The 22,936-nt window shown below is 38.9% G+C and overlaps 1 protein-coding gene across 2 annotated transcripts in view; it reads right to left on the reverse strand.

Annotated features, from left to right (window-relative positions):
* LOC130912986 (phosphatidylethanolamine-binding protein 4) overlaps positions 1-22,936 on the reverse strand; it is a 161,591-nt gene that overhangs the window by 36,502 nt on the left and 102,153 nt on the right. For both annotated transcript variants that reach the window (XM_057831203.1, XM_057831205.1), the window contains exons 5-6: positions 1,364-1,409; positions 1,066-1,182 (exon numbers count right to left, since the gene is read on the reverse strand). In XM_057831203.1, coding sequence (XP_057687186.1) covers positions 1,066-1,182; positions 1,364-1,409 — 163 coding nt within the window. The remainder of the gene's footprint in view (positions 1-1,065; positions 1,183-1,363; positions 1,410-22,936) is intronic.

Below are 22,936 nucleotides of genomic sequence, written 5' to 3' on the forward strand. Positions count from 1 at the left end.
CCAGGTGTGTGTTGTATAGTGGTCAGGGCAGCTTTAAACCACTCATTAGTGATAGGGCAAACACCTGACTTGAATTGTTTATCAAAATTGGTTTCAATTGCTCTTTAAGTCTCCTCAGGCAGAGAGTTCACTTACTCATTTTCCCCCCTTCTGTCATTGTTTGCATGCTATCCTCATTAAAATATGAAATCCTATAAATGTTTGGGGTATTTTAGTTAAAGCAGACTTTTTTTCATCAGTGTGAATTTCACAAAGATCAGATCACATTTGATGGTGATTTTATGCAGACATGTGAGAAATTCGAAAAGGTTCAGATACTTTTTCATACCACTGTAGTTCTGCTTTGTAGTTATGTTATAGCGTCCAGAAAATCAAAACATTTAAAAGTGACACTGAAATTCATGCATGTTCTAAATAAAAGAAATGTCAATACATTTTTGGGACCATTTCAAATGGAATTTAAGACCTTTAATGAGAATTTAGGAGAAATTTAGGCATTTTATGGCCTTAAATTCAAATTGTTGGATTTAAGACTTTATTATTGTTATTATTATTATTTTTTTGTAGACTTTTTAAGACCCCATGGATACCCGCCAATATGATACCACTCATTGAGAAAAGAGGGGTTATCTGATTATGAGAAATGTATGAACAGACAGATTTTTTGGGAGGGGGTGTGATAGTGTTAGTTTTTTGCATGTTTACATTTCCATTGGATTTCAATAATTTGATTCTAAATCTGGACTCAGCTAGTGCTAAGAAAGATACTGGTATCCCCGTTTAAAGATTAAAGTGACAAATTGCAGTAAAAGTTGCTGTATAACTCATTACTTATCACTACCCCACATTATTCTCTAAAATTTGACTGTTTGCTTTGCCCCCCACAACGTCGAAAACAGATCTCTGCCCCTGACCACTTGTATTACCAGTATAAAAACGTTATGCTTTAAGCTTTTCTGCGTGTATTGCTGATTCAACAACGTGTTGGCAGCTGTGTTGATTAAGCCTCATAAGATATATGAGGCTTCAAGGGTCAACGCAATAGTGACCTTTGAGAGTCATTACCTCGCCTCGACTTCTTCTGCTCGGTGATCAACTCAGCCTCAATGGGTGGCTGGTCATACAACAGGAACTGGTAGCGGTGGAAACCAGAAGCTGGTGGCGGACTTGGAGCCAAATAGTCTGTGGTGGAGGGAGGAAAAAAAAACACAAAAGGAATTAGCAGAGTGAGGCTGATGAATGCAGTCACACACACAGTGATAAATGTGATTATAGCAATGATGCAAGTATAATCTCAAACTGCGTGATTGTCACCACAAATCTAGTCAATAGACGACGTAGGAAATAATCACAAAAGACTTACCAGTAACGGTCGTCCCCTGCAACGTTCCATTCCTCAGTTTACTTCCCTATTAGAGGAAACACGTTAGTCAGAATACGACGACGAAAGCCAAAAAAAAAGGCAAGCAGTGTTTACACAGTCAAGTATTTGAAAGAAATTGCAAAAGCACACAAAGGTCAAATTGAGTTCAATAACAATTCGAGAACGTGTGAGCAATGTGTCTGACCTCCAGGGCAATTACAAAAACAATCATTCACATTAAGATAACTGAAAAAGGAGGCGAAGAGCATCGTGAAGAAACAAAGTAGGCCGCTAACTACAAAACAAAAATAATACGAAGTTCTATTAACGGTATTCACTTATTTAGTGGCCTAATTAGTCCTCTCATTATAAAGATGACAAAAAGTCCACACACCCGTTTGAATGCCAGTTTTTTGTGATGACTCTATATAAATATTAGATCAAGATAAATCATTTCAAAATCATTTCCAATCATAAGTGTAAGCTAAATCAATTACAGATAAAAAAAAAAAAAACTATTTGTGATTGATGTTTTTTTTTTTTTTTTTTTTTTTTTAACAAATTAACTGTTACTAAGTTCTGAACTAAACATTCAAACCCAAGTTAAACTAGAAGAACACTTGGATAAAGCAGACCCAGGGGCAGAACTTAAGTGGGTGGTGGGGTGTGATAGCACCCGGGCCCTGGCCTCTATGGCGGACGAGGGGAGACTCAAAGAGAAATCTATGATGATATATGTTTTAAGTGTTAAAATATCTCATATCTCATTTGTGGGACATAAAAAATAGCTAATACCCTAGGAATGACCCTAGGTACTGTATGACGGGAAATTTTTGTGGTTTTGAAACTAACGTTTTCATACCATGGTATACATTAAAACCGGTAACAGCCGCATGTCTAGTGACAACGCAAAAACTTTTTTTTCTCCCAGAGAACCCTATCGTTTACATGGCGACGGCATTTTGGAGGGCTGAAAACGCCTACCAGAGTGGAAATCTTAAAAACGCTTCCTCTGTCATCACCGTATAAATAGTTGACAATGCAAAAGTTGAGTTTTGGGTTACAACGGACTTCTGTACTTCATGAAGTACAATTCTGAAATCTGAATTTTGTTGTTATCTTTACAATGACAAATAAATTCTGAATCTGAACAGTAGGTGGCCAAAGCATGAGGTTTCCACCTCCATACTTCACAGTGGGGATGGTGTTCTTGGGATTGTACTCATCCTTCTTTTTCCTCCACAAACGACGATTAAAGTTTGCACTAAAAAAATTCTACTTTGGTCTCATCTGACCACATGACCTTCTCCCATGATAGTCCCAGATGGTCCCTGGCAAACTTCAGACGGGTCTTCAAATGTACTGGCTTCAACAGGAGAACCTTCTGAGCAATGCATGACTTCAAACCATTGCACCGTAGTGTTCTACTGACAAAAGCCTTTGAAGCTGTGCATCCAGCTCTCTTCAGTTCATTGACCAGCTCCTGCCGTGTAGTTCTAGGCTGAGCCCTCAATTTTTGTCATCTTGAATGATGCCCCACGAGGAGAGCTTTTACATGGAGCCCCAGTCCGAGGTAGATTATCAGTCATGTTTAGCCTTTTCCGTTTTCTACCAATTGCTGCAACTGTTGATTTATTCTCACCAAGCTGCTTTCCAATTGTCCCATAACCTTTTCCAGCTTTGTGGAGCTCAACAATTGTTTTGTCTGGTGTCTTTCGAAAGCTCTCTGGTCTTGCCCATGGTAGCAGTTGGATTATGACTGACTGTGGTGTGCACAAGTAACAATACTGAGCTCAAACGGGTGGTGGGTGGGTGGTTACTCAAAGGGTTAAGGTGGACTTTTTTAAGGTAGACTTTCAACTCTCAGTGTCATAATTATTGCTGATTCTCAGAGGTACAGATACTTATTAACACCAGTGAATTAGTTTTTTTTTTTTTTTTAATTAAATCATACAATGTGATTTCTGGATTTTTTTAAAGATTATGTTTCTATGAGTGGAAATGAGTCTTTGATTTAAAATTTCAGACATCATCTTTCTAAGTGGGTGAACTTGCAAAATCACAAGAGGTGCAAGTACTTCTGCTCCTCACTGTAATATTTGCCTTTATTTTGTTATTTATTAAATCTAAATGGTTGATCTCTAATTGCTTTGCATATCTGGTATTTCATTATACTATATGTGCGGTCTGCTTTCCCTTGTTGCACAGAGACTTGTTTGACGTCACGCCAGCCCTACTTTCTGTTAGTTTCGAGCGTTGCTTTCACGTTGGGAAGCGGGGGGGGAACGCGAGCTAACATTTCAAACAGGCAGAGAAAAATTTTAAACGCCGCTGGTTCGGCGACGCCCCCCCTGTTAGCTTGCTATTAGCCAGCTAGCTTATTGAGCAGCGTTCGTTTTCACCGCTGGACCGGTGCCACTAGCTGCCGTTTTTCTTGTTGAATTGCCCAAGATTTTGACCTTATTTCCCTCGGTATTATTGTACAGCCACTGAGGTATGTTTTTGTGGGCAAATATGTCTACTGATTTCTTCTATACAGCATTATTGTACGCTTTGTCATTATTGTATTTTATTTTCTAACTGTGTGTTCATAATTTGACAGTGACAAATTCATAAATGTCAGTTGTATGAAGAACTATGGTATGATCAATATTACCGCAGGGAAGTAATATCCATCTATCTATCTTATTTTTTACTTTATTAATGAGAGGTACAGTACATGTTTTTGGATAGTTATTTTGAGATTTAGGGGGTATTTAAAGGTAATTAAAGGGTTAATTCTGACTTACGTGGAAATTCGGGTAACGTCGCCAGTGTAGGAACAGAACTTGTTCGTAAACCGGGGACTACTTGTATTGCACAAGAGTGTTGTCATGTAAACCTGGCCTCAGGCAGAACAGTCTTTCTGGCAAGGCTAACAATTTCAGTTTTGTGTTAACACTACTACGTTAGCGTAATCTTCCCACTGCCCTCAAAATGATAACAAAACATATTATTTTGGCAACATGTTTTGTTAACGTTTAGGCTTGAAATTAGACTGCTGGAGTGAATGTTTAGGTTAGTGGTTCTTAACCTTGCTAAAGGTACCGAATCCCGCAAGTTTCACAGGTGCATTCACCGAACCCTTTGGAAGTTCATAAGCCTTTTTTTTTTTTTTTTTCTTTTCTAAACGATTTCAAAACCTAGCAAGCTACCATCTAAGTGAATTCCTGTTCAAATTTCTTCCAGAGTTCTAATTTATTCCAAATCATTTTGCAATTTGCTGTTGACTTTCATGTTGGTAAATGAAATGAAACTCATTTCATTTCACAATTTTCCTTTTGTTTTCATGTCTACATTCTCATTTTATTGTCACATCTTTGCATCACAAACTATTTTACTGATGTAAAATGACACGTTTTTTTCAATTAGTTATCTACGCAGTTCATGCTGTCTGTAGGTCTGTTAAACTTCCTCATACCGAGTGTGAGTCAACCTTCCACCGGGCAAACAGATTTCTCCTCCCATGAGATAGAGGGCTAGCAGTTGAAAGAAATGGAAGAAAGCATGTAAATTGAGGGCAAACCCGTTCCAAACTTGGTCTAAAATGCCACTTTACCTGGATTTAGTCAGCGTACAAAATAGGGCATTGCGTTTCTTAGCCTTCACCAAACCCCTGAGGCTTGCTCACTAAACCCCCAGGGTTCGATCAAACCCCAGTTAAGAACGACTGGTTTACGTAGGTGTCTGTTGGCAGGGCAGCTGCATATGAATTAGGAGGTCAGCTCTGTTTGTTGTTGGTGTTAACTTGATATGAGGGCATTTTTTTAACAACCAAATCTTGGTGTTACATCTTTCTATTAGGGTTGGGAATCTCTGGCATGAAGCCGATTCGATATGTATCTAGATACACAGGTTACGATTCGATTAAAAAACGATACATTTTTAAGGCCGCGCGATTCGATACGATACAGTGTAAGAACGATACGGTTCGATAGAGTGAAAACGATACCATAGTAAATATTTGTTGTGTGTGTTTGTACAGTATTTTAAACATATAAAAAGACCACATTTCTAATATAGCAAAATTAAACCACAAAATGTCATATCAATGTTATGTTTCATTTTTTTATGAAAAAAAAAAAAAGGCTTACTATATGACCGTCATTTTGTTAGATGGGATTGATAATAAAACTCCAGTGAAAGACAACAATAAAGTGCAGTAATTCAATGACTGTATTTCCTGGTGTTTAAAAGAAGAGGCAAGTAATTTAAGTGCAAACTTTTGACGTAAACATCTTACAAACAAAAAATATTAATTATATGCAGCAGCTCTAGAAAAAAAAAAAAAAGAATCAAACCTGCTAGTGTTATCATAAATAAATAATAAATTAATCTTTACGACTGGTATAATTGGGGGAATAAAAACATGGCATTTTAGACAGGTCAGTAGTCATTGCTTTAACCTAATACACAGCAAAGTCATTCACTTATGCCTGTGCTTCCTCATTTTTTAGTCCTCATCACTGTCCTTTTCGTTTTTAGTAGGGCAGATGTTTCTTGAGGAAGATCAACTAATCCACATGTTCATGTTTAAGTAGACTGTTACGTGGAAAAAATATGCCGCCCTTTCCACCATTGTAGTGGGTTATTTTTCAGGGTTAAAAACTCACGATCTTTGTATACTGCTCCACACAAGCTCTGTCCCATGCGAACAGATCTGGCTGCCTTCATCACTTCAAAGTCCGACTTTTGTTTTCCTGGGTGCGTTAAAAATCAATCGCTGCACGTCGCTGGCATCGGTGATCACACTGTCCATTGTTTTAGCATGTTGCTTCGTTGCCACTACTAGTTTCGTTTTGGGCTGTGAAGAAAATGCTACGGAGCGTGCGTTACAGTGGTTTCGTTAGCTCTCGCATTGTTATGACACGCGAATGACGATCGGGTAATGACGGCGACGAGTAGCGGTTCTGCCGAAATGCATGGGAAGTTGAGGCAACCACGACTGTGAGTAGTGCTTGTCCATATTATATCAGGCGTGCGGTCTCGTTCTAAGTGCGCTGTGTGGTGAATGACACAAGCACAATTCGTGAAGGAAAAGCTACTGTAAATTATTATCATATTAAGCAATGCATTGAACTAGGCATTAGAAGCCGATTCTTGTACTCGCGATAGCCGAATTCTATCTCTACTATCGGTTCATTTAATATTTAAAGGCTAATTACTGTCGAATGGTAACTTTACTATCGATACATCTGTATCCCTCACCTGTAAAACCGGATATCGGGTCATATCGGCTTATCGTTCTCAAGCTTACTTTCTATGCAGATATCCCATGTTATAATGTGGATCCTTGCGGATTAGGGTTAGACAAGTATCTATCTATGCTCTATATTCGCTCTGTTTCGAAATTTAGTTAATTTATATTTAGGTGAAAAATGAGGGAAAATGTTTTTAATATCACAAAATTCTGTCATTTGCACAAGCTTGTGTCGAAATTTTTTTTAAACACGCTCTAATGATCATTATGGCATCGCTACAACAAATCTAATCTTCGCCTAAGTCTGTTCCATCTATGTTGTAAATTAATTTCTACACCTAATGAATTAATTTAAGTGGAAATAAATGTATTTGGAACAGCAGGTTGCATCTTCATCAGATGTCAAGTGCAGACGCTAAATCATTATGCACATGTCAAGTTCAACTCCCTCATCCCGGGCCAGCGCACAGATGCTGTACGCCATGCAAATTGCTCACAGGAACGCTTGTTTAATAGACTTGGCTGCTCGCTATGAGACACTCGCATCCTCGAGTGGGAGGAAAAGGGCTAAATATGTTGTCTGTGAAATGGCCCAAAACTACTTCAAGTAAACATGGAAGTCCCCGTCAGCGGCATAGAGTATCTCGTCTAAGCAGCACCTGCCGGTGTCGTCTGTTTCTGCACACGCAAGCTCCCCCCGCAGGACTGCAGAGGAACTGTGTAGCATACAAAGTCAAAGGCCAAAAAGGGCACACAGGAAAACCAAAATATGTTTTAAGGTCACAGAATGGGGTTTTCCAAAACTTTGTCAGCTAAAACCCCACATGAGAAAATGAGTACTAAGGGCTAAAAACACTACTGTTTACCACAGCTCATTGATAAACGCCCTTATACTTCAAATTTCAAGTTATACGACTTTTGCTTTTCAGTCCATTTTTTGGCCTATATTTCCATTTCCATTCAACATTGTTTTTGTTTTAACCATCTTGATGATTTGAAGTGATTTTTATTTTTATGTGATGTGAAGCACTTTGAAATAGTATGCGATGAATTGTGCTACAAAAATAAATTTGCCTTGCCAATTAATAATTTCACATCATATATGAATAAACTTATCTAAATCATTGGCTGCTTTTGACGGCGCAAGACGTCCAATCCATTATAATTGGGAGAAGCTGGCAGTGTTGATAGTATCTTTGCATGTAAAGCTGCCATCAATGCCGTTTCTCTCGGAGCGCCACCCAGCCAAAACCGTTGGAGCCACCGACACCGTTCATACACCAAAACGACCAGAATTCTAATGCAAAATGACCGTTTGCCGAAAAACGGAGTTTAGTAAAATTTTAAAACCTAGAATTTTTGTCCAATTTTTTTTTTTTTAGCCCAAATCACGTCATTTATACCACAAAATTCAGGATGCTTAGGGTAACAAAATCTATATACAGTTTTGGGTAAAAATGTACGTTTCGGCCAAAATTTGCCAAAAACATACCCATTCATTTCTAATGGCCAACATTTCCAATTCATTTCCATTGGGCCTATTTGCCATTCATTTCAATAGCACAAAAACTTCCGTTCTTATTGATTTCCAACCCAAGTGATCCAATAGCAACAGGAAGTGACTTCGAAATACCCCCAAATCAACAGTAAGTGAGCTGATATCAACAGGAAGCAGTGGCTCTGGTGCGATGAGCATAAACGGGATTTGTCCGAGAGGTGGTGATGGGAGGTATGAGTGGACAATTATTTACGGGCCCCTCACGACAATTGTGTGGTGTGTGTGAGTAAGGGGTGCAAGTTGATTTTTTTTTTTGTGGGCCCTTCCAGACAACCGGCTAAGTGGTAGGGGGTTGAAAGAGAAATTTTAACTCTTAAAGCTCTATTACACCTCCCTAGCATCCTCTAAGCCTTCTGTTTAACCCTCACCTTGCCCAACCACTTTCACTTCACGCCCGCAAACCAGGCCCCTTTGAGGCTCGGGCCCGGGTGCAGTCGCACCCCCAGCAGCCCCCTAAATTCCACCCCTGACAGGAAGTGACCCCAAGAGATTTACCTGCCAAACCCTAGCTGCAATTTCTCCAGAAATTGCATTTTCTATTTATGACTTCTAGCTATGTCCATGCCAGCTCCGGTACTATTTTGACCAATCAAATCTGAGTACAGTGGTACCTCTACATACGTTATTTAATTAGTTCCAGGACCTGGTTTGTAAGTCGAAATGGTCGTATGTTGAGCGGGATTTACCCATAATACATTGTAATTCGATGATTTCACAGCCCAAAAACCAACACTAAATCCTTCATAAATACTGCAGGTACAGTTACTAGTAGCAATTACACATTGCAAAATGAATTATAAATACAAATAGGAATAATAATAATTGGAAATTTTAAAAGTCGTTTTTGTTGTCACCTTAACTTACTGGCGAACAGAGGCGGGAGGAGAAGGCGGGTGCATCCATACGGTGAGCCGTGCTGTGTCTAATTTAACAAATGCATTCAATAAGACACATAAAACAATTAAAAAAGAAAAAATAACAAAAGCGCTTTTATTAACACCTAACTTATTGGCGATCGGTGATCTGAAGGAGAATGTGTACTGTAGGTAGGTAGGTAGAGGGGAGCGGGGCATTGTGAGCCGCATTGTCTAGCCAGTTCACTCACACTACGCTCATATTTTTCTATCATTTCCTTCTTAATTTAAATGGTAAGCGTCACTTTTTTCCTTTTCACCACCTGCACTAACCTTCTTGGGACCCATGTTGATTTCTCTAACAAGAAAATCCGAATGAGAAATCTGCATGAAAACAATGAACTTCCGACGCGTTCATATATCATTGTATTGCAAGCATGTCGTCATATGTCAAGAAAAAATGGAGAGTAAAATTTTACGTCGGATGTTAAAAGGATCGTATGTCGAGGTACCGCTGTATACCAAATTGCCTGCCCTTCCTTGTTAAGTCAACATTCATGACCATATGCACCTGTACCACAGCTTGTGGGTATAACTGAAATTGCAGTCAGTGTTTGTGTTTCAAAAATCACAGGCCACACGATAACTTAAGAGTTATGGAAACTGTGATATTCTCATCCAATTATCCTTGACCATTCAGTAGGTTAAAAGAAAAAAAAGCATGATATTGTGTGCAGATTTAGCTATTTAAAGTGAAGCTTTTAAATCAGTTCTTGAGAACCACAACCATGTAAACCATGCTTGGGCAAAAAAAAATAAATAAATAAAAAAAAAGACACTATTGCAAAAATATGAATCTCTTCATCCAGTTTCACGCATTCATGAATAATATAAATATACTATTGGCTTTTGGTTGTGTATTATAGCACATTGTAGATTTACTAAGGATTATTCAAGTAAGGGCTTTTTAAATACGGTATATCTGTTATTGCATGATGTGGCACATTCATTGTGTTGATAATCCTGTTCCTGCTGTTTTGGAGGTTGTGTGCTAAATATCAAGTGCACACGGCTATTGTTTACACACTGCTACTAGCAGTACATTTCTGAAGAGTCCTTTCTGCGGGGAGAATTTTCATCATTTCATCCAGTGATCAGCCAGAACAAAAAGCTTTATTTAGAGCAAGCGAGAGTCCTGAGGCCCGTAGGATGCGAGCCCGTTGCCGTGGCAACAGGTAGTCAACATTTGCGCGTGCAGCGTTTCTGGTGTCTTAATCGCTCGCTCTCTGTGCCATTATAATGCCAGTCTTACATTTGAGTCGCAGACCCATTAAAATGAGAGAAGACGAACGCAATATAAGTGGCGGATCACGCTTAGGATGACATGAGATGACAGTTCAACAGGGAGTGATGCTCACACTCATCTACAGGACATTCTCACATGGTGGGTGGCCCACCTCAGGGGACCCTGCAGTGGGGGCGGGATGCAGATCATACAAAATAAAGTTATGACTGGTCATTGATTGAAAAGCTCTTACGGAGTTTGAAATATAAGAAAACTAGCAGTATGGCTCGCCATTGACGGGCATACTACTTTTTGGCAGAGCCTTCCCGACTAGTGGACGGTGCGTTGACGTGCACAACACCCCGTCGACGGCTTAAGGAGAGTTAAAAAAAAAAAAAAAATATATATATATATATGTATGCGAGGAAAGTTGAGACACTCGGAATGCAAGCGGGGAAAGCAGCACAAAGGCCAAAAAGCACACCAGATTGCCAAAGCATGGATTTATTTTAACGAGACAAAGGTGGGTGTAACTGTCGTGTGTTGTCTCCCTGCAATGCTGTGCTTGCATACTACTGCAGCATGAATGAACACCTGAAGTGCAGTCAGTGTCACCTAGGCATGTGCCGATGACCGGTTTCAAGGTATACCGTGGTATGAAAACTGTTTTAAAACCGCAAAAAAATTCTGTCATACTGTCCCTAAGGTATTAGCTATTTTTTTATGTAGAAATAATTTTTATGGAGAAATCCCTCGCTTGCAGCTGCAATACTCAACTCTTCCCCACTGGTTGTTGCTTAGTGTCAGTGAGTCAGCTGTGCTACACAATGGCTGGAGGAGGTGAAACTCCTGAACCCCCTCATCGAAGAAAACAAAATCACTGGTATGGGAATACTTCCGCTACAGAAAAATTACAGATGGCCGCGGCTTAGAGGAGGAGGGCCAACCGACAAGTAAAACGTTCGCATTTATACAACATTAAAGGTTAGTAAACACTATCATGAACGTTTCCCACCAGCTATAAGAGTTAACTCCAGCGTGTTTAGTCCGTCTAGCTGTGCTAAAACGTATTTTTTTTTCTCTCTGGCAACTGTCTGTGTTGAGAAAGAGTGTGTATATAACGTAAACTTGATATAAGTCATACGCACGTGCTTTTAAGTGGAAAATAATTCAATTATTTTTGTTCTGATGATAATAATGTAAAGTTGTGGCTGTGGGTTTACGCTCCCCTTAAGGACTGCTTTATTTTTAATATTATTTAGAATATATATATATATATATTCATTCATTCATTTTCCATGCCGCTTTTCCTCATATATATATATATATATATATTATATATATATATATATATACATATATATACATATATACATATATATATATTTTTTTAATTTATTTGAACTTAACATTCAACTTATGGTCAAATTAGCTAAAATGTTAAAAAAAAAATCCTGCTCAATGGAAAAAAGTTTTTTTTTTAACCCAGATACCTCAAGGTAACACATTTTAGAGCTGTAATTGCAATAATGTCATATTTTTGCTAAAGGTTTGTCATACCCTGAGAACAGTGTTGGGCACGTTACTTTAAAAAAGTAGTTACATTACTAGCATCAGGTGTAGCAACCACAGAAACGTTACCAAACTTTGGAAAGCATTGTCTAATTGAATGAGCAGGGACAAACAGCTTGGAGTCAGAAGTACGTGCGCTATTCTCGAACCTGAACGCACCCAAAGTCTTGGATGACAAATCAACAGAGCAGAGAGTCGACTCGACACGGCTGGTAGTTTCTTCAATTTATTCAGAGTAAGTAACGCACCGCTTTTGACCGTCAGTAACGGTAACGGCGTTGTAACGGCGGAAAAAGTAATTAGTTAGATTACCCCGTTACTGAAAAAATAACGCCGTTACGTAACGGCGTTATTTATAACGGCGTTACTCCCAACACTGCCAGAGAATCTCATACCGGCACTTGCCTAGTGTAACCTAGGTATAATATTGGAAGACGACAGGAGATAACAAACTTGCAGATTCTAAGTCTATATAACGACATTTTTGATTGAAGATGCTTTTATGTGCGTCGTACAACGGAGTATTAATACTACAATTACTACTACTACAGTAATGCTACTAATGTAGTTTAACAAGCAGTTACGTACTTTACGTAGCGCATTGCCGCCTCTGTTAAAATCAACAATATTGAAAGCATCCTTAGAAGTGCTTTAGAATCCGTTTGACAAATAAGGAAATCATTATTTTTGCTTTATCTACATCAAATTATAATCAATAGAATAATTTTGTTGAATAGTTGATGATTAGTCTGTTAATAATGGCAGACAATGGTCCTCCAAACAAATACCATGACCACAATGTGTCCTGCGACAAACTGGACTTTGCCACTACTTTAGCAGATGATGCGATCAATGCCAGCCTCAAATGTATTGAAGGTCAATGGCATTTAATGTGTTCAAATGTATTGTATAATGTGTTAAACTAATTAAATAATCATTTTAAAAAACTGTACTGCAATAAAGGTAGTAGTTTTCAGCATAGTCCAAAAAAAAAAAAAAAAAATAAATAAAAAATAAAAAAAAAAAAAAATTCGGAGGCGATAAAAATGAAAAACTCCAACATGATTCATAGCTTTAAAGGTGCACACACACACACACACAAACTAAGAATTTCGTGTGTATAAGTTTAAAATAAGAAAGAAAAAAACAATTCTTCCTTGCACTCATCGGGGAATACTTGAGTTGCAGTGCGTGTAGGAGGAAGAAACTGACAAATACAGGAAATAAGATCATTAAAATGACTGATAGGCTATTAAAAATTACATTAGCCATTTACTTCTGAGGCTAAAGATTTAAACCAACAATGAGTTACATTCTAATGCAGTTTTCGAAGGCAGCTTATTGAGTGACAGTTTATGATGTTGCCTTCATACACCAACACAATGGACTTGTAATAATCAATGTAATTTTAAGTGTAGACTTTCAACTTTAATCTAAAAAGAACTTTTATCAAAACTTGGTATTTACCATTTAGGAATCCTATTGACAATTTGTAATGAAATAAAAAAATCACGCGACTGATTGTGATTCAGAAGGAAAGGTTGGCAGCGAATACCACATGTGGTCCAGATGTCCCATATCGCCTTAACCCTTTATAAAGCAAGTGACTACTTTTGGAAATTAAAAGGAAAAAATATATAAACATACTGTATGTATAGATAAAGAGTGTAACAGTATTTGTATTCGTCCTATAATGTCGCGGTACAGGCATCACGGTGGTTTGCACACAGTCAGACGGCGAATACGTCCATGTCGGTGTTAGTCCTTCTCCACTCTAGGGGGCAGTAAAGGTAATGCGCCATGTGACGTCATTAACAGATGGCAACAGAAGACATGGCAGACTTGATTCATAGCAGCACCAGCAATAGGGATATTTCCAGCGACAGCAACCGTTCGCTTTTCGTGACGTTAGCGATGACGAGGGCTCCCAGGAAAGATTATACTAGTCCTTCTCAAAAAATTAGCAATGGCCAAATCTACACAGAAATGGTTCACCAGATACAAAATCAAGCTCCTCCCATGGCCATCTCAGTCCCCAGACCTCAACCCTATTGAAAACCTGTGGGGTGAGCTGAAGAGGAGAGGACCCAGGTCTCTGGATGATTTAGAGAGATTCTGCAAAGAGGAATGGCTGAAGATCCCTCTTTCTGTCTTTTCCCATCTTGTGAAACATTATAGGAGAAGATTAGGTGCTGTTTTTGTTGGCAAAAGGGGGTTGTACAAAGTATTAACACCAGGGGTGCTAATAATTGTGACACACATTATTTGATGTCAAATAATTATTTCTTTATGTGGGCTTTCTCCCCCACTGAAAAAATACATTTGTATTGAAGGTTAGATTTTTCTCTTTTTTTCCATTAAGGCCCCATATTATTTAGAAAAAAAAATATGATAAGCTAAAAAACACATAATTATTATAAATCCAATAATTATGGAGGGCACTGTAACACCTTTTGTACCGTTTATTGTGCGTTTTCAATTTTGGTCAAGTATTTGTGGTGGGTTTATGTGATATTTTTTGATGATGTGCAGACGCTAAATGACACATGCTAATTGTTTTTGTGGATTGTTATTGCTGTACCAGCAGCTAGTTATAAACGCAAATTTGAATTACTGTTGTTGATGAAACTGATTTCATTTCATTTTTATTTTAGTTTCACTCTGCAAGTGTGGATGTCATGAACAGCTGAATAAAGTCAGCAAACCACATGGATGTCTGACATCATCATTTCTGAGCTTAGCTCGTTGTCTAGCTAGGACTTTGTCGTCTTGGCGAGGACAGTACAATGACGTATAATACAGTGGGGAGATCAAGTCTTTGATACACTGCCAATGGGTTTTCCCATTGACTGCGTATCAAATACTTGTTCTCCCCACTTTCTTCTTTCTTACTTCTTACATGTTTTTGGATAGTTATTTTGTGATTTAGTTGGTATTCATTGGCACTTAATGGGTTCATTCCGACTTACATGGAAATTAGGGTTACGTCGCCAGTGTAGAATGGAACTCGTTTGTAACCCGAGGGCTACTTGTTCATCGGCCCTTTAACTGTTACCCCAGTCTTACCGGACCATGACGTGTGTCTCGTTACACCCCTAATATACTGTACATAGATAAATATAATAAAAATAAATTCAACTTTGACATTAAACATTTTTGGTCTAGTACACCACATTAAGGTGGCTTATAGTTAATGTAGTTTTAAGTCCAGCGCGGCTTATGTGAAAAAAAAATTCTTGCATAGAATTTGGTGGGTGAAGTTTATAGTTAGGTGCAGGTTACACTCCAAAAATTACGATAACTTATTGCTTGCGATCAACAGCCATAGACGTACAATCCATGCTCACTGAGAGGGCAATTAGCGATCATTCATAAGCGATGTCGAGCGCCGTCACTGGCAGGCAATCAGTTAAATGAGAGCCTTATAAAGGTATAAATATTACACTCTTGTTGAACTAAAGTGTGCAAAGGCAGTAACATGTAAAATGTTAGCTAAGATACTTGAGTGACTAGTACTATCTGGGAAGATAAGCAACGGTTTGAGTCAAGTATCGACAAAACTGTTAACTTGTGGAGCAGAAGTTAATGGACGTGAGAAGTTGACGACGACGGGGTGGTGGGTGGGTGCCGGGGTGCGGTTTCGCTAGGAATACCCGCTTGCCCAACAACCCTTCTACTCTTGTGTGGGTGAGCACTTCCCTTTGTCAGCGTGAGTTACTCATGCACATCCTCGTGCATCCACCTCTTGCCTCCCCCTCCTCTACGCACCCCGCAAGCCCACACCTACGATAATCATCACCCACGTCCGTCTAATGCGTGGCTCGGAGCGCGTCGTTCTCTCTTTTGCTTGCAGTCAGGCTAACAGACGGGGAGAGAGAGCATGACAGATGGTGTTCACAGCTCTATTTCTGAGGCTGGACTTGTAGCCCGCCTCCTGCCAACCCCGCCAATTCCACTGAAGCCAAGTGCTTGTGATTGTGCCTCCTTCATCTTCGCCTCGCCGCTCATTCATTTGCAGGCTGATTGTGAATTCAAACTGATGAGAAAACTCACCGTTTACATACACTTTGCAGCAACTTGCTATTGCGAAAGTCTCGTCGCGTTCTAACTTGTGTTATTACTGAATACAGAGGAGTTGAGTTTGGAGTCTCGAGCTATAAACTGCCACTTGACTGTGGAACCTCGTATGTGATGTAACCAACGGTAACATTGTGACAATTTATTCCCAAGAAGTACTGGTCAGAAACAACTGTTGTTTAACAGCGTCTCAAGTACTTTGTTGTGGGTTCTGTGACTTAGCATAGTGTATATTGCACATACATGGGAAACTGAACTGCTGCTAAAAGTGGGCACGTAATAAAAATTGAACAAGATGACTAAAACAGATATACTGTTAACAATTTAACTCACTGGCAGCCATTTTTCAATCAGTTTATTTGACTGCCAACTTTTTAGGGACATTTTACTTATCTTTTGAGACCCACACGATTTACAGTACTCTCATGCTACTTCGCGCTTCAAACTTCACGCCCCCAGTCAATCCCAGATTTTTTTTCAATATCTCTCTCTCTCTCTCTCTGCTCTTTGTTCGTCAGGCAGTGCACTGTAGTTGCTTATTAACACACGAACTACCAAAGTCATCATCATTTAACCTGTTAAACAGTTTCTGTGGAAACTCATTGTAAGTGAGCAGCTTGAGTGGATTCACTCAATGAAACATTTCATAAAGCCAAGCATTTTTCTGCTACTTTATTCTTGTTTAAAATTAATTCGGTAGGCCAGCTACATGTTTAGATCTTAAAAAAAAAAAAAAAAAAAATATATATATATATATATATACATTTTTCAATTATACTTTGGGGGGGGGGGGAAGTTATATCTCTAATGCTAAATCGGAATAAACAATTTTTTTCCCCACTACTTTGCGGTTTTTCACTTATTGCGGCAGGTTAACCGTGAAAAATGATGGATCACTTTAGTTCTCAGTGACAATGCAATGTATTTAAAAAAAAAAATGTAGGCAGAATTATATATTTCAAGTCAACCATTTGCAGTTGAATTTTTAAGATTTGATGGGGGAAAAAAAAAAAAAAAAAAAAAAAAAAAGTTTATAAATTAAAACACAGTTTTAAGGCAAACTGGACTTCTGTTTAGTTTTTAAGTTTACATTATTAACTTGATAAAATGAGTTGGCAATAATGAACATTATGTCATTTTTCATGGGGAATAAAACAGGAAAAAAATGATAGGTTAGAAATATTTTTTTTAAAGCAAAAGACAATACCTGCACTTCAAAAACACACCTCCTTAAAACTAGTTAAATACCCTTGTTTTCAGTGTAAATCTACTAGAAATAAATGAAATTATCTGCCAGTGCTTCAAATTTTATTAGATTTATTCAAATAAGAAAAATAGCTAGCTCAAAATAAGCTTAACAGACTTATTTTGAGCAAAAAATTAGCATATTTAATCTTTATAAAAAAAGCTTGTCAGAAATTCTTAGAAGTTCTCAGAAGTTCTTAATTCAAGAATATTGTTCAAAACATTATTTGAAAGATTTCATTTTTAGTTTAAAGATTTAGTTGAAAAAAATGACCAACTATGTGCTTAAGAGTAGTAATATTTACTTAAAGTGGAATAATCTGACACATTAATCTAGTAAAATTATTTGATTAGATTTAAGAAAAATAATTTGATTCAGATGTTATAAATTTGCAGTGTAGTATACTAAACTATTGCTTGAGTTTTTATCTGATACCGGTTACTACTTGGTACTATTTAAAACTTACAGTGCTTAAACGGTCCCTGAATAGATACTTTCACGTACAGTGCCAAATTGAATACATCTTAGATTAATTCGACGTCAGTCACGCCACGCCTGTACAGCACGTACATTAATACACTCAAAACAGGTCAAAAGTAGCGGTAAAAAACAAAACAAAAACGTGTACAGTCACACAAGTCTCCGTACCTGTTCAATCTCACCCAGTCTTTCTCCTTTCTATGTCTGAGACTGACAAAGCCCGCTTCCTTTCCTGGTTTGTTTCTCCAGTAGCCAGTGGGTAGCCAATGCGTGACGAGTAGGTGGGACAGTCTGATATAATCGCACTGATTGGCTAAAACAGTACTGGCATTTAAAAATATTATTGGGAAATATTAGCTTTTATTTACGATTATTTCTACAATATTACACATCGGTAAGATCCTTTCCGCTGAGATGCGCATGATCAAGCGGGTTACTATCCCTCTAAGGCTCGGTTCAATAAGACTTACAATTTTTGATTTTCATTCTGTGCGCCGAATAGTTTGAGCATAACACATGGTCGAGTCGGGGCAAACTGACGCACCCACGTCATTTCACGCACACACGTCAAGGCTCATGAATGTGTGTGTATGCGTTCTATCGGTCCAAACTTTGAATATAAGACTAAACGGGGATTATTAATGTCTGTTATTTGTGTCCTCTTATTGGAAATTAAAATATGATCACTCTGGAATGACATACAGCTAGCATGTGTAATTTGTTTTGATGCGTCTGCGCATGCGGGTCTCTTTGCTGAGGGCATCTCGGACTGCGAATTAGTGCGCATGCTTGATACTTGAACGGTCTCAGTTGACAAAGGCAGTCTGAACTGGCACGCCAAAAAAACAGATATGGCAAAAAATCGGATTTGTGCATTAAGACCTGTAGTATGAAGCTAGCCTATGTAAACTGGGCTTAAGTAGTTACAACCTAAAATTTGACGTTTTGCAATTATTTCTTGATAAAATGAGGACAGTAGTGATTGCCCTAAGACTACAAGGGAAGTTCAGCTTCCCCCAAAATGTCCAAAAATAAGTGGTCAAATGTATACTATTGTGTGTACATGTCAACGCACTCAACTCTTGTTTAGAATTAGCTTCTTATTACTGGTTACAATGTGGCTTGCTTTTCATTCATTCCCGCAGCTTCACAGTCCTTTAAACAGTGTGGACGCTGGTGCGTCTCCAGAGTTGAGAGAGCATTGTTCCACTAAAGCGAAACAAGACGAGTAATCAGACGCTGTGCGTCTCTTAGGGTTTATGGGCAGTGGGCAAGGCTTGGCTGGGCCGGACGCTGGTTTCTCTGTATGATGATTGGATGATCTGTCTGAGGCTGAATTCCTTTTTTATTGACAGCAAAATGAGCGAATCAGTGGTCTTGTCGTATTAACATCCATGGGAGATATTTCCCAATTTTCATTGCGCTGAGTTGAACTAGAGACTTTCAAAATCATCCTAGAGACACTTGCTTTGTGAAAAACGATTAGCAAAAATTTTAGCTTCTATTTCTGGTGTGTTTTTTTAAATTATTTTTTATTGATGCTGGTTTTGTTTGGAGACTAGACTTCTAGCACTCTAGTTTATTTCCCTACTGAGCAGCGGGTGCCGCTGAGCCCCTCCACCCTGACAAAGCACTCACAGGCACTTCGAGCTTCCCCTGATTGAAAGACTAGCATCCTCCAACTGAGTTAGGAGTACTCCAAATAAGTTACTCAAGTGAATTTAAGAATTTCAGTTAGTCATCTTCTGTTCAGCTTACCCTTATGAGGGATTTCAGTTATGTCTACTTATATCTTCATTTAGCGTGACTTATTGGAAGTTTTATTTTTTTTTAACTCAACCAATACAAAAGAACACTGCCATACTTTACCAGAAAAGGTTTTTTTTCTCCTTTTTTTTTGCCTTTTGCCACTTCTTTAGCAAATAGCAGCAGAACCTTGGTTGACTGAACCGAAAACACTACTTTCGGACCAAAAAGCAGATCAAGTTGCTTTTGCCACAAATATATTTTTACTTTTGTGACATTTCAAACGCAAAGTACTTCTTGGTTTAGTAAACAGTTGGATTCCAGTTGACGGAATGTGTAAACATGGTGCCGAGACTTTAGAAGAACTTTTAATTGTGGGACGCTTGGTGTCACATTTTCTGGCGCTTTGTGAAAAAAAATTCCCTAAGTGCCTTTCATTTGGTAGAGGAGCCGAATGGTGATCAGTTAAGCAGGGTGAATTGGCCCCAGTCAAGGGTGAAAACCAGTGGGTGAGTCATTCCGGATCTGCATCAATGCATCGACAAATTAACCCATTTAACAATTGCCAGTTGGACTAATGGCTTCAGTGAAAGAACTCATTTGGCGTTGGTAATGAACTGACTTGGAAAGATAAACAGTCCAGTTATTAAGTGAACTCAAACCTTCATCGACATCACCTGACATGCGGTGACGTACCCAGGCCTACATCGTCTTTGGCTGTAGCTCATTAGGAGCCGAGCCTATTACTCAAATCACTGGTTTAAGAAACTAACCATCCAAAGCCATTATTACCCTCATCTATTCCCTCTCATTTGCATACATTATAAATGTGCCATGACAAAATGGCCGTACCGGTCTGGTCATCTAATCCTCAGAGAACAGATTGGCCTGTGCTGCCCTGTTAGGCCAAAAATGAGTGTACGCTAATAAAAACCACGAATACTAATGAGAGTATGGACGCTGATGAGGCTCTACTTTAGCACTGCTGAGGGAAGCCCAAGCTTGAGTTCCCAAGGTAACAGTGGCTTGAAGCTGGGGGGGCTGAGATGACTCACTTGAAGGGAATCCTGGAGCCTGAACAAAGCTGCCCACACAGCCCACCCCGAGCTCCGTCAGGCCAACATGTAAACAAGAACCTGACATGCGCGCCTCCAAAATCAACCCCTGCTATTGGGCTTCCCACTAACGGGGGTGGCATGGGAAAAATCCTAGCTTGTACCTGCCTACAACTTCAAGCAGAAGAGCATGAAGAAAATGATGATGCTTTTCTGTTCAATGAGTAAAAGAGATGGTCTTTAACATAGTGTAACTAGATTGAGGGTACATTTCCGCTAGTGATTCCCAACCTGGGGGTCCCGACCCCCAAAGATCCACAGGGGTTCCTGTATATGGACACATTGATTCAGATTAAAAGCCTGATCGCCGATCGGTAGGGTTGGGCATCGTTTGAATTTGAACGGTTCCGATTCCACATTTTGATTCCGGTTCCAAACGATTCTCGATTCCGGTTCTTTTAATAGGCAGGGTAAAAAAAATTGCATAGTGTATATTACTTTCAATTAACTTTACTATGAATTTCTCATAGGGCTATTTTTAACTCTTAACTTTACTATGAATTTCTCACAGGGCTATTTTAAACTCCTATACAAATATCAGTCTTTGAACTGGAATATGATGGGGTTTCTTTCCACAAGAGTGCACTTTTACAACGATGTTTATTTTTCAAAAGCTCACGGAGAAAACATTGACACATATTCTTTTGCCTATGTTTTAGGGTGTCTTATGCTACAGGCATTTATTGTATTGGATCGTTTGTTTTAGGTGGTATTTCTACAAGTTAGTTAATGGCTGACAAATTGCATATGTCAGGCGGGCTGTGTTCAGTCACTTGATCATAAATTAACTACTTTTCAAGTTTGATCTCGTTTTAAACTGATATATTCTTCATCCGTCCATAAGATGTCACTATTGTACGTCCAGAATCCACAGTTTTTCTTTGGTTTTGCTATGGGCACTTGGCTTCCTTTAGTGGTGACTTACTGGAAGCAGCAGGCAAAAAGACCATCAGTTGGAAAAGAATCCTCGAGGTGTACAGACGCTACACACCTCCTCTGCACTACACATCGTTGGGAACCCTTGATAAAACAAAATCTAAGTTTGCACGTTTTAACAGAGACTCTGATATCATTTTGTTCTGTTTATTCCGTTACTTTGTTGTCATGTATATGAGGCTAAGTAACACATTTTTGTGCTGAGCTAAATTCGCCACTTCATATGATTTGCTCATAACGGAGCTACTTCATGTGGCTTCTTCGTGGTGTTCGGCAGCGATTTTTTCCGGTCGGCAGTCGAGGCATCGAAACTTGGAATCGAAATTTAAAAATTCTAACCGTTCGGGAAGAACTGGAGTGTTAGTCCCGGATCCAATCAATGCTTGATGCCCAACCCTACTGATCGGAGTAAAAATGCTTCGGAGAATATTCTGTTCCAATCAAACGCATTGCCATCAAGATTTCCTTTCAAACGAGAGGGGTCTGCTCGCATCAAAACACTCATTGCAAAATAACAGAACAAACCTTCCTTATCGTGCACATCTGTGACATCAATATATCTGTTACTACAGAAGGTAGTAGGAAGACGCTAGTAGCACACTGAGCGGAAGACACGACGGGCACAAGACTGAACTACTCTGTATCCAAGACGAACACGATGCTGGCGATATTAAATTATTTTACCATTGTTGAAAGATCTTAAGGTAGAAAAATGGGAACAATGCGTGATATACAGTGATCCCTCGCTACTTCGCGCTTCAAGCATCGCGCCCTCAGTCCATCGCAATTTTTTTTTCAAAAAAAAAAAAAAAAAAAAAAAAAAAAAAAAAAAAAAGGATTTTATAGAGATGTCCCATCCAGTCACGTACAGCCTCTCACTCTCCCACCTGAAGAGTTTCTTTCTCACCAGGCAGCTGCAGCTTGTTAACGTAAAGGATGAGTGACAAGGGAGCTGCTTTGAAACGGCCAGACAACTACCTTTCAAAGGCCGCGGCCTCGTTTAACTTTTTAAACATTGGCTGTAGTCGCTATGGCAACTCATTGTGTTGTGTTGTATGCTGTTCTAAGTCAGGAAATCATTCAATGATATTCTGTGACAATAAATAAACATAAAAGCAAGCTCTTTTCATACTTCTGCTGTGAATTGGAAAGACTTTATCACTAGTACACATCCAATCCATTTGAAGTGGGAGGATGGCTGCGAATGAACCGATTGGACGTATTTGGCCATCCATGGCAGCCAATGCCAGGTGATGAATTCATTTTGGGCCTTTCTTACGTCATTTCCTGTAGATTTTCAGTCACTTCCTTTTTCATTTTGCGGCATTCACGGGTCATTTCCTGTTGATTTTCAGGCATTTACAGTTCACCTCCTATCGATTGTGAGTTACTGAACAGGAAGTGACTTGAGAAGGTCTCCAAATGAATAGGAAGTGACGCAAAATCAACAGGAAGCTGTGAATGC

This window comes from Corythoichthys intestinalis, chromosome 3 (genome assembly GCF_030265065.1).
Source record: "Corythoichthys intestinalis isolate RoL2023-P3 chromosome 3, ASM3026506v1, whole genome shotgun sequence".
In the NCBI taxonomy this organism is placed as follows: Eukaryota; Metazoa; Chordata; class Actinopteri; order Syngnathiformes; family Syngnathidae; genus Corythoichthys; species Corythoichthys intestinalis.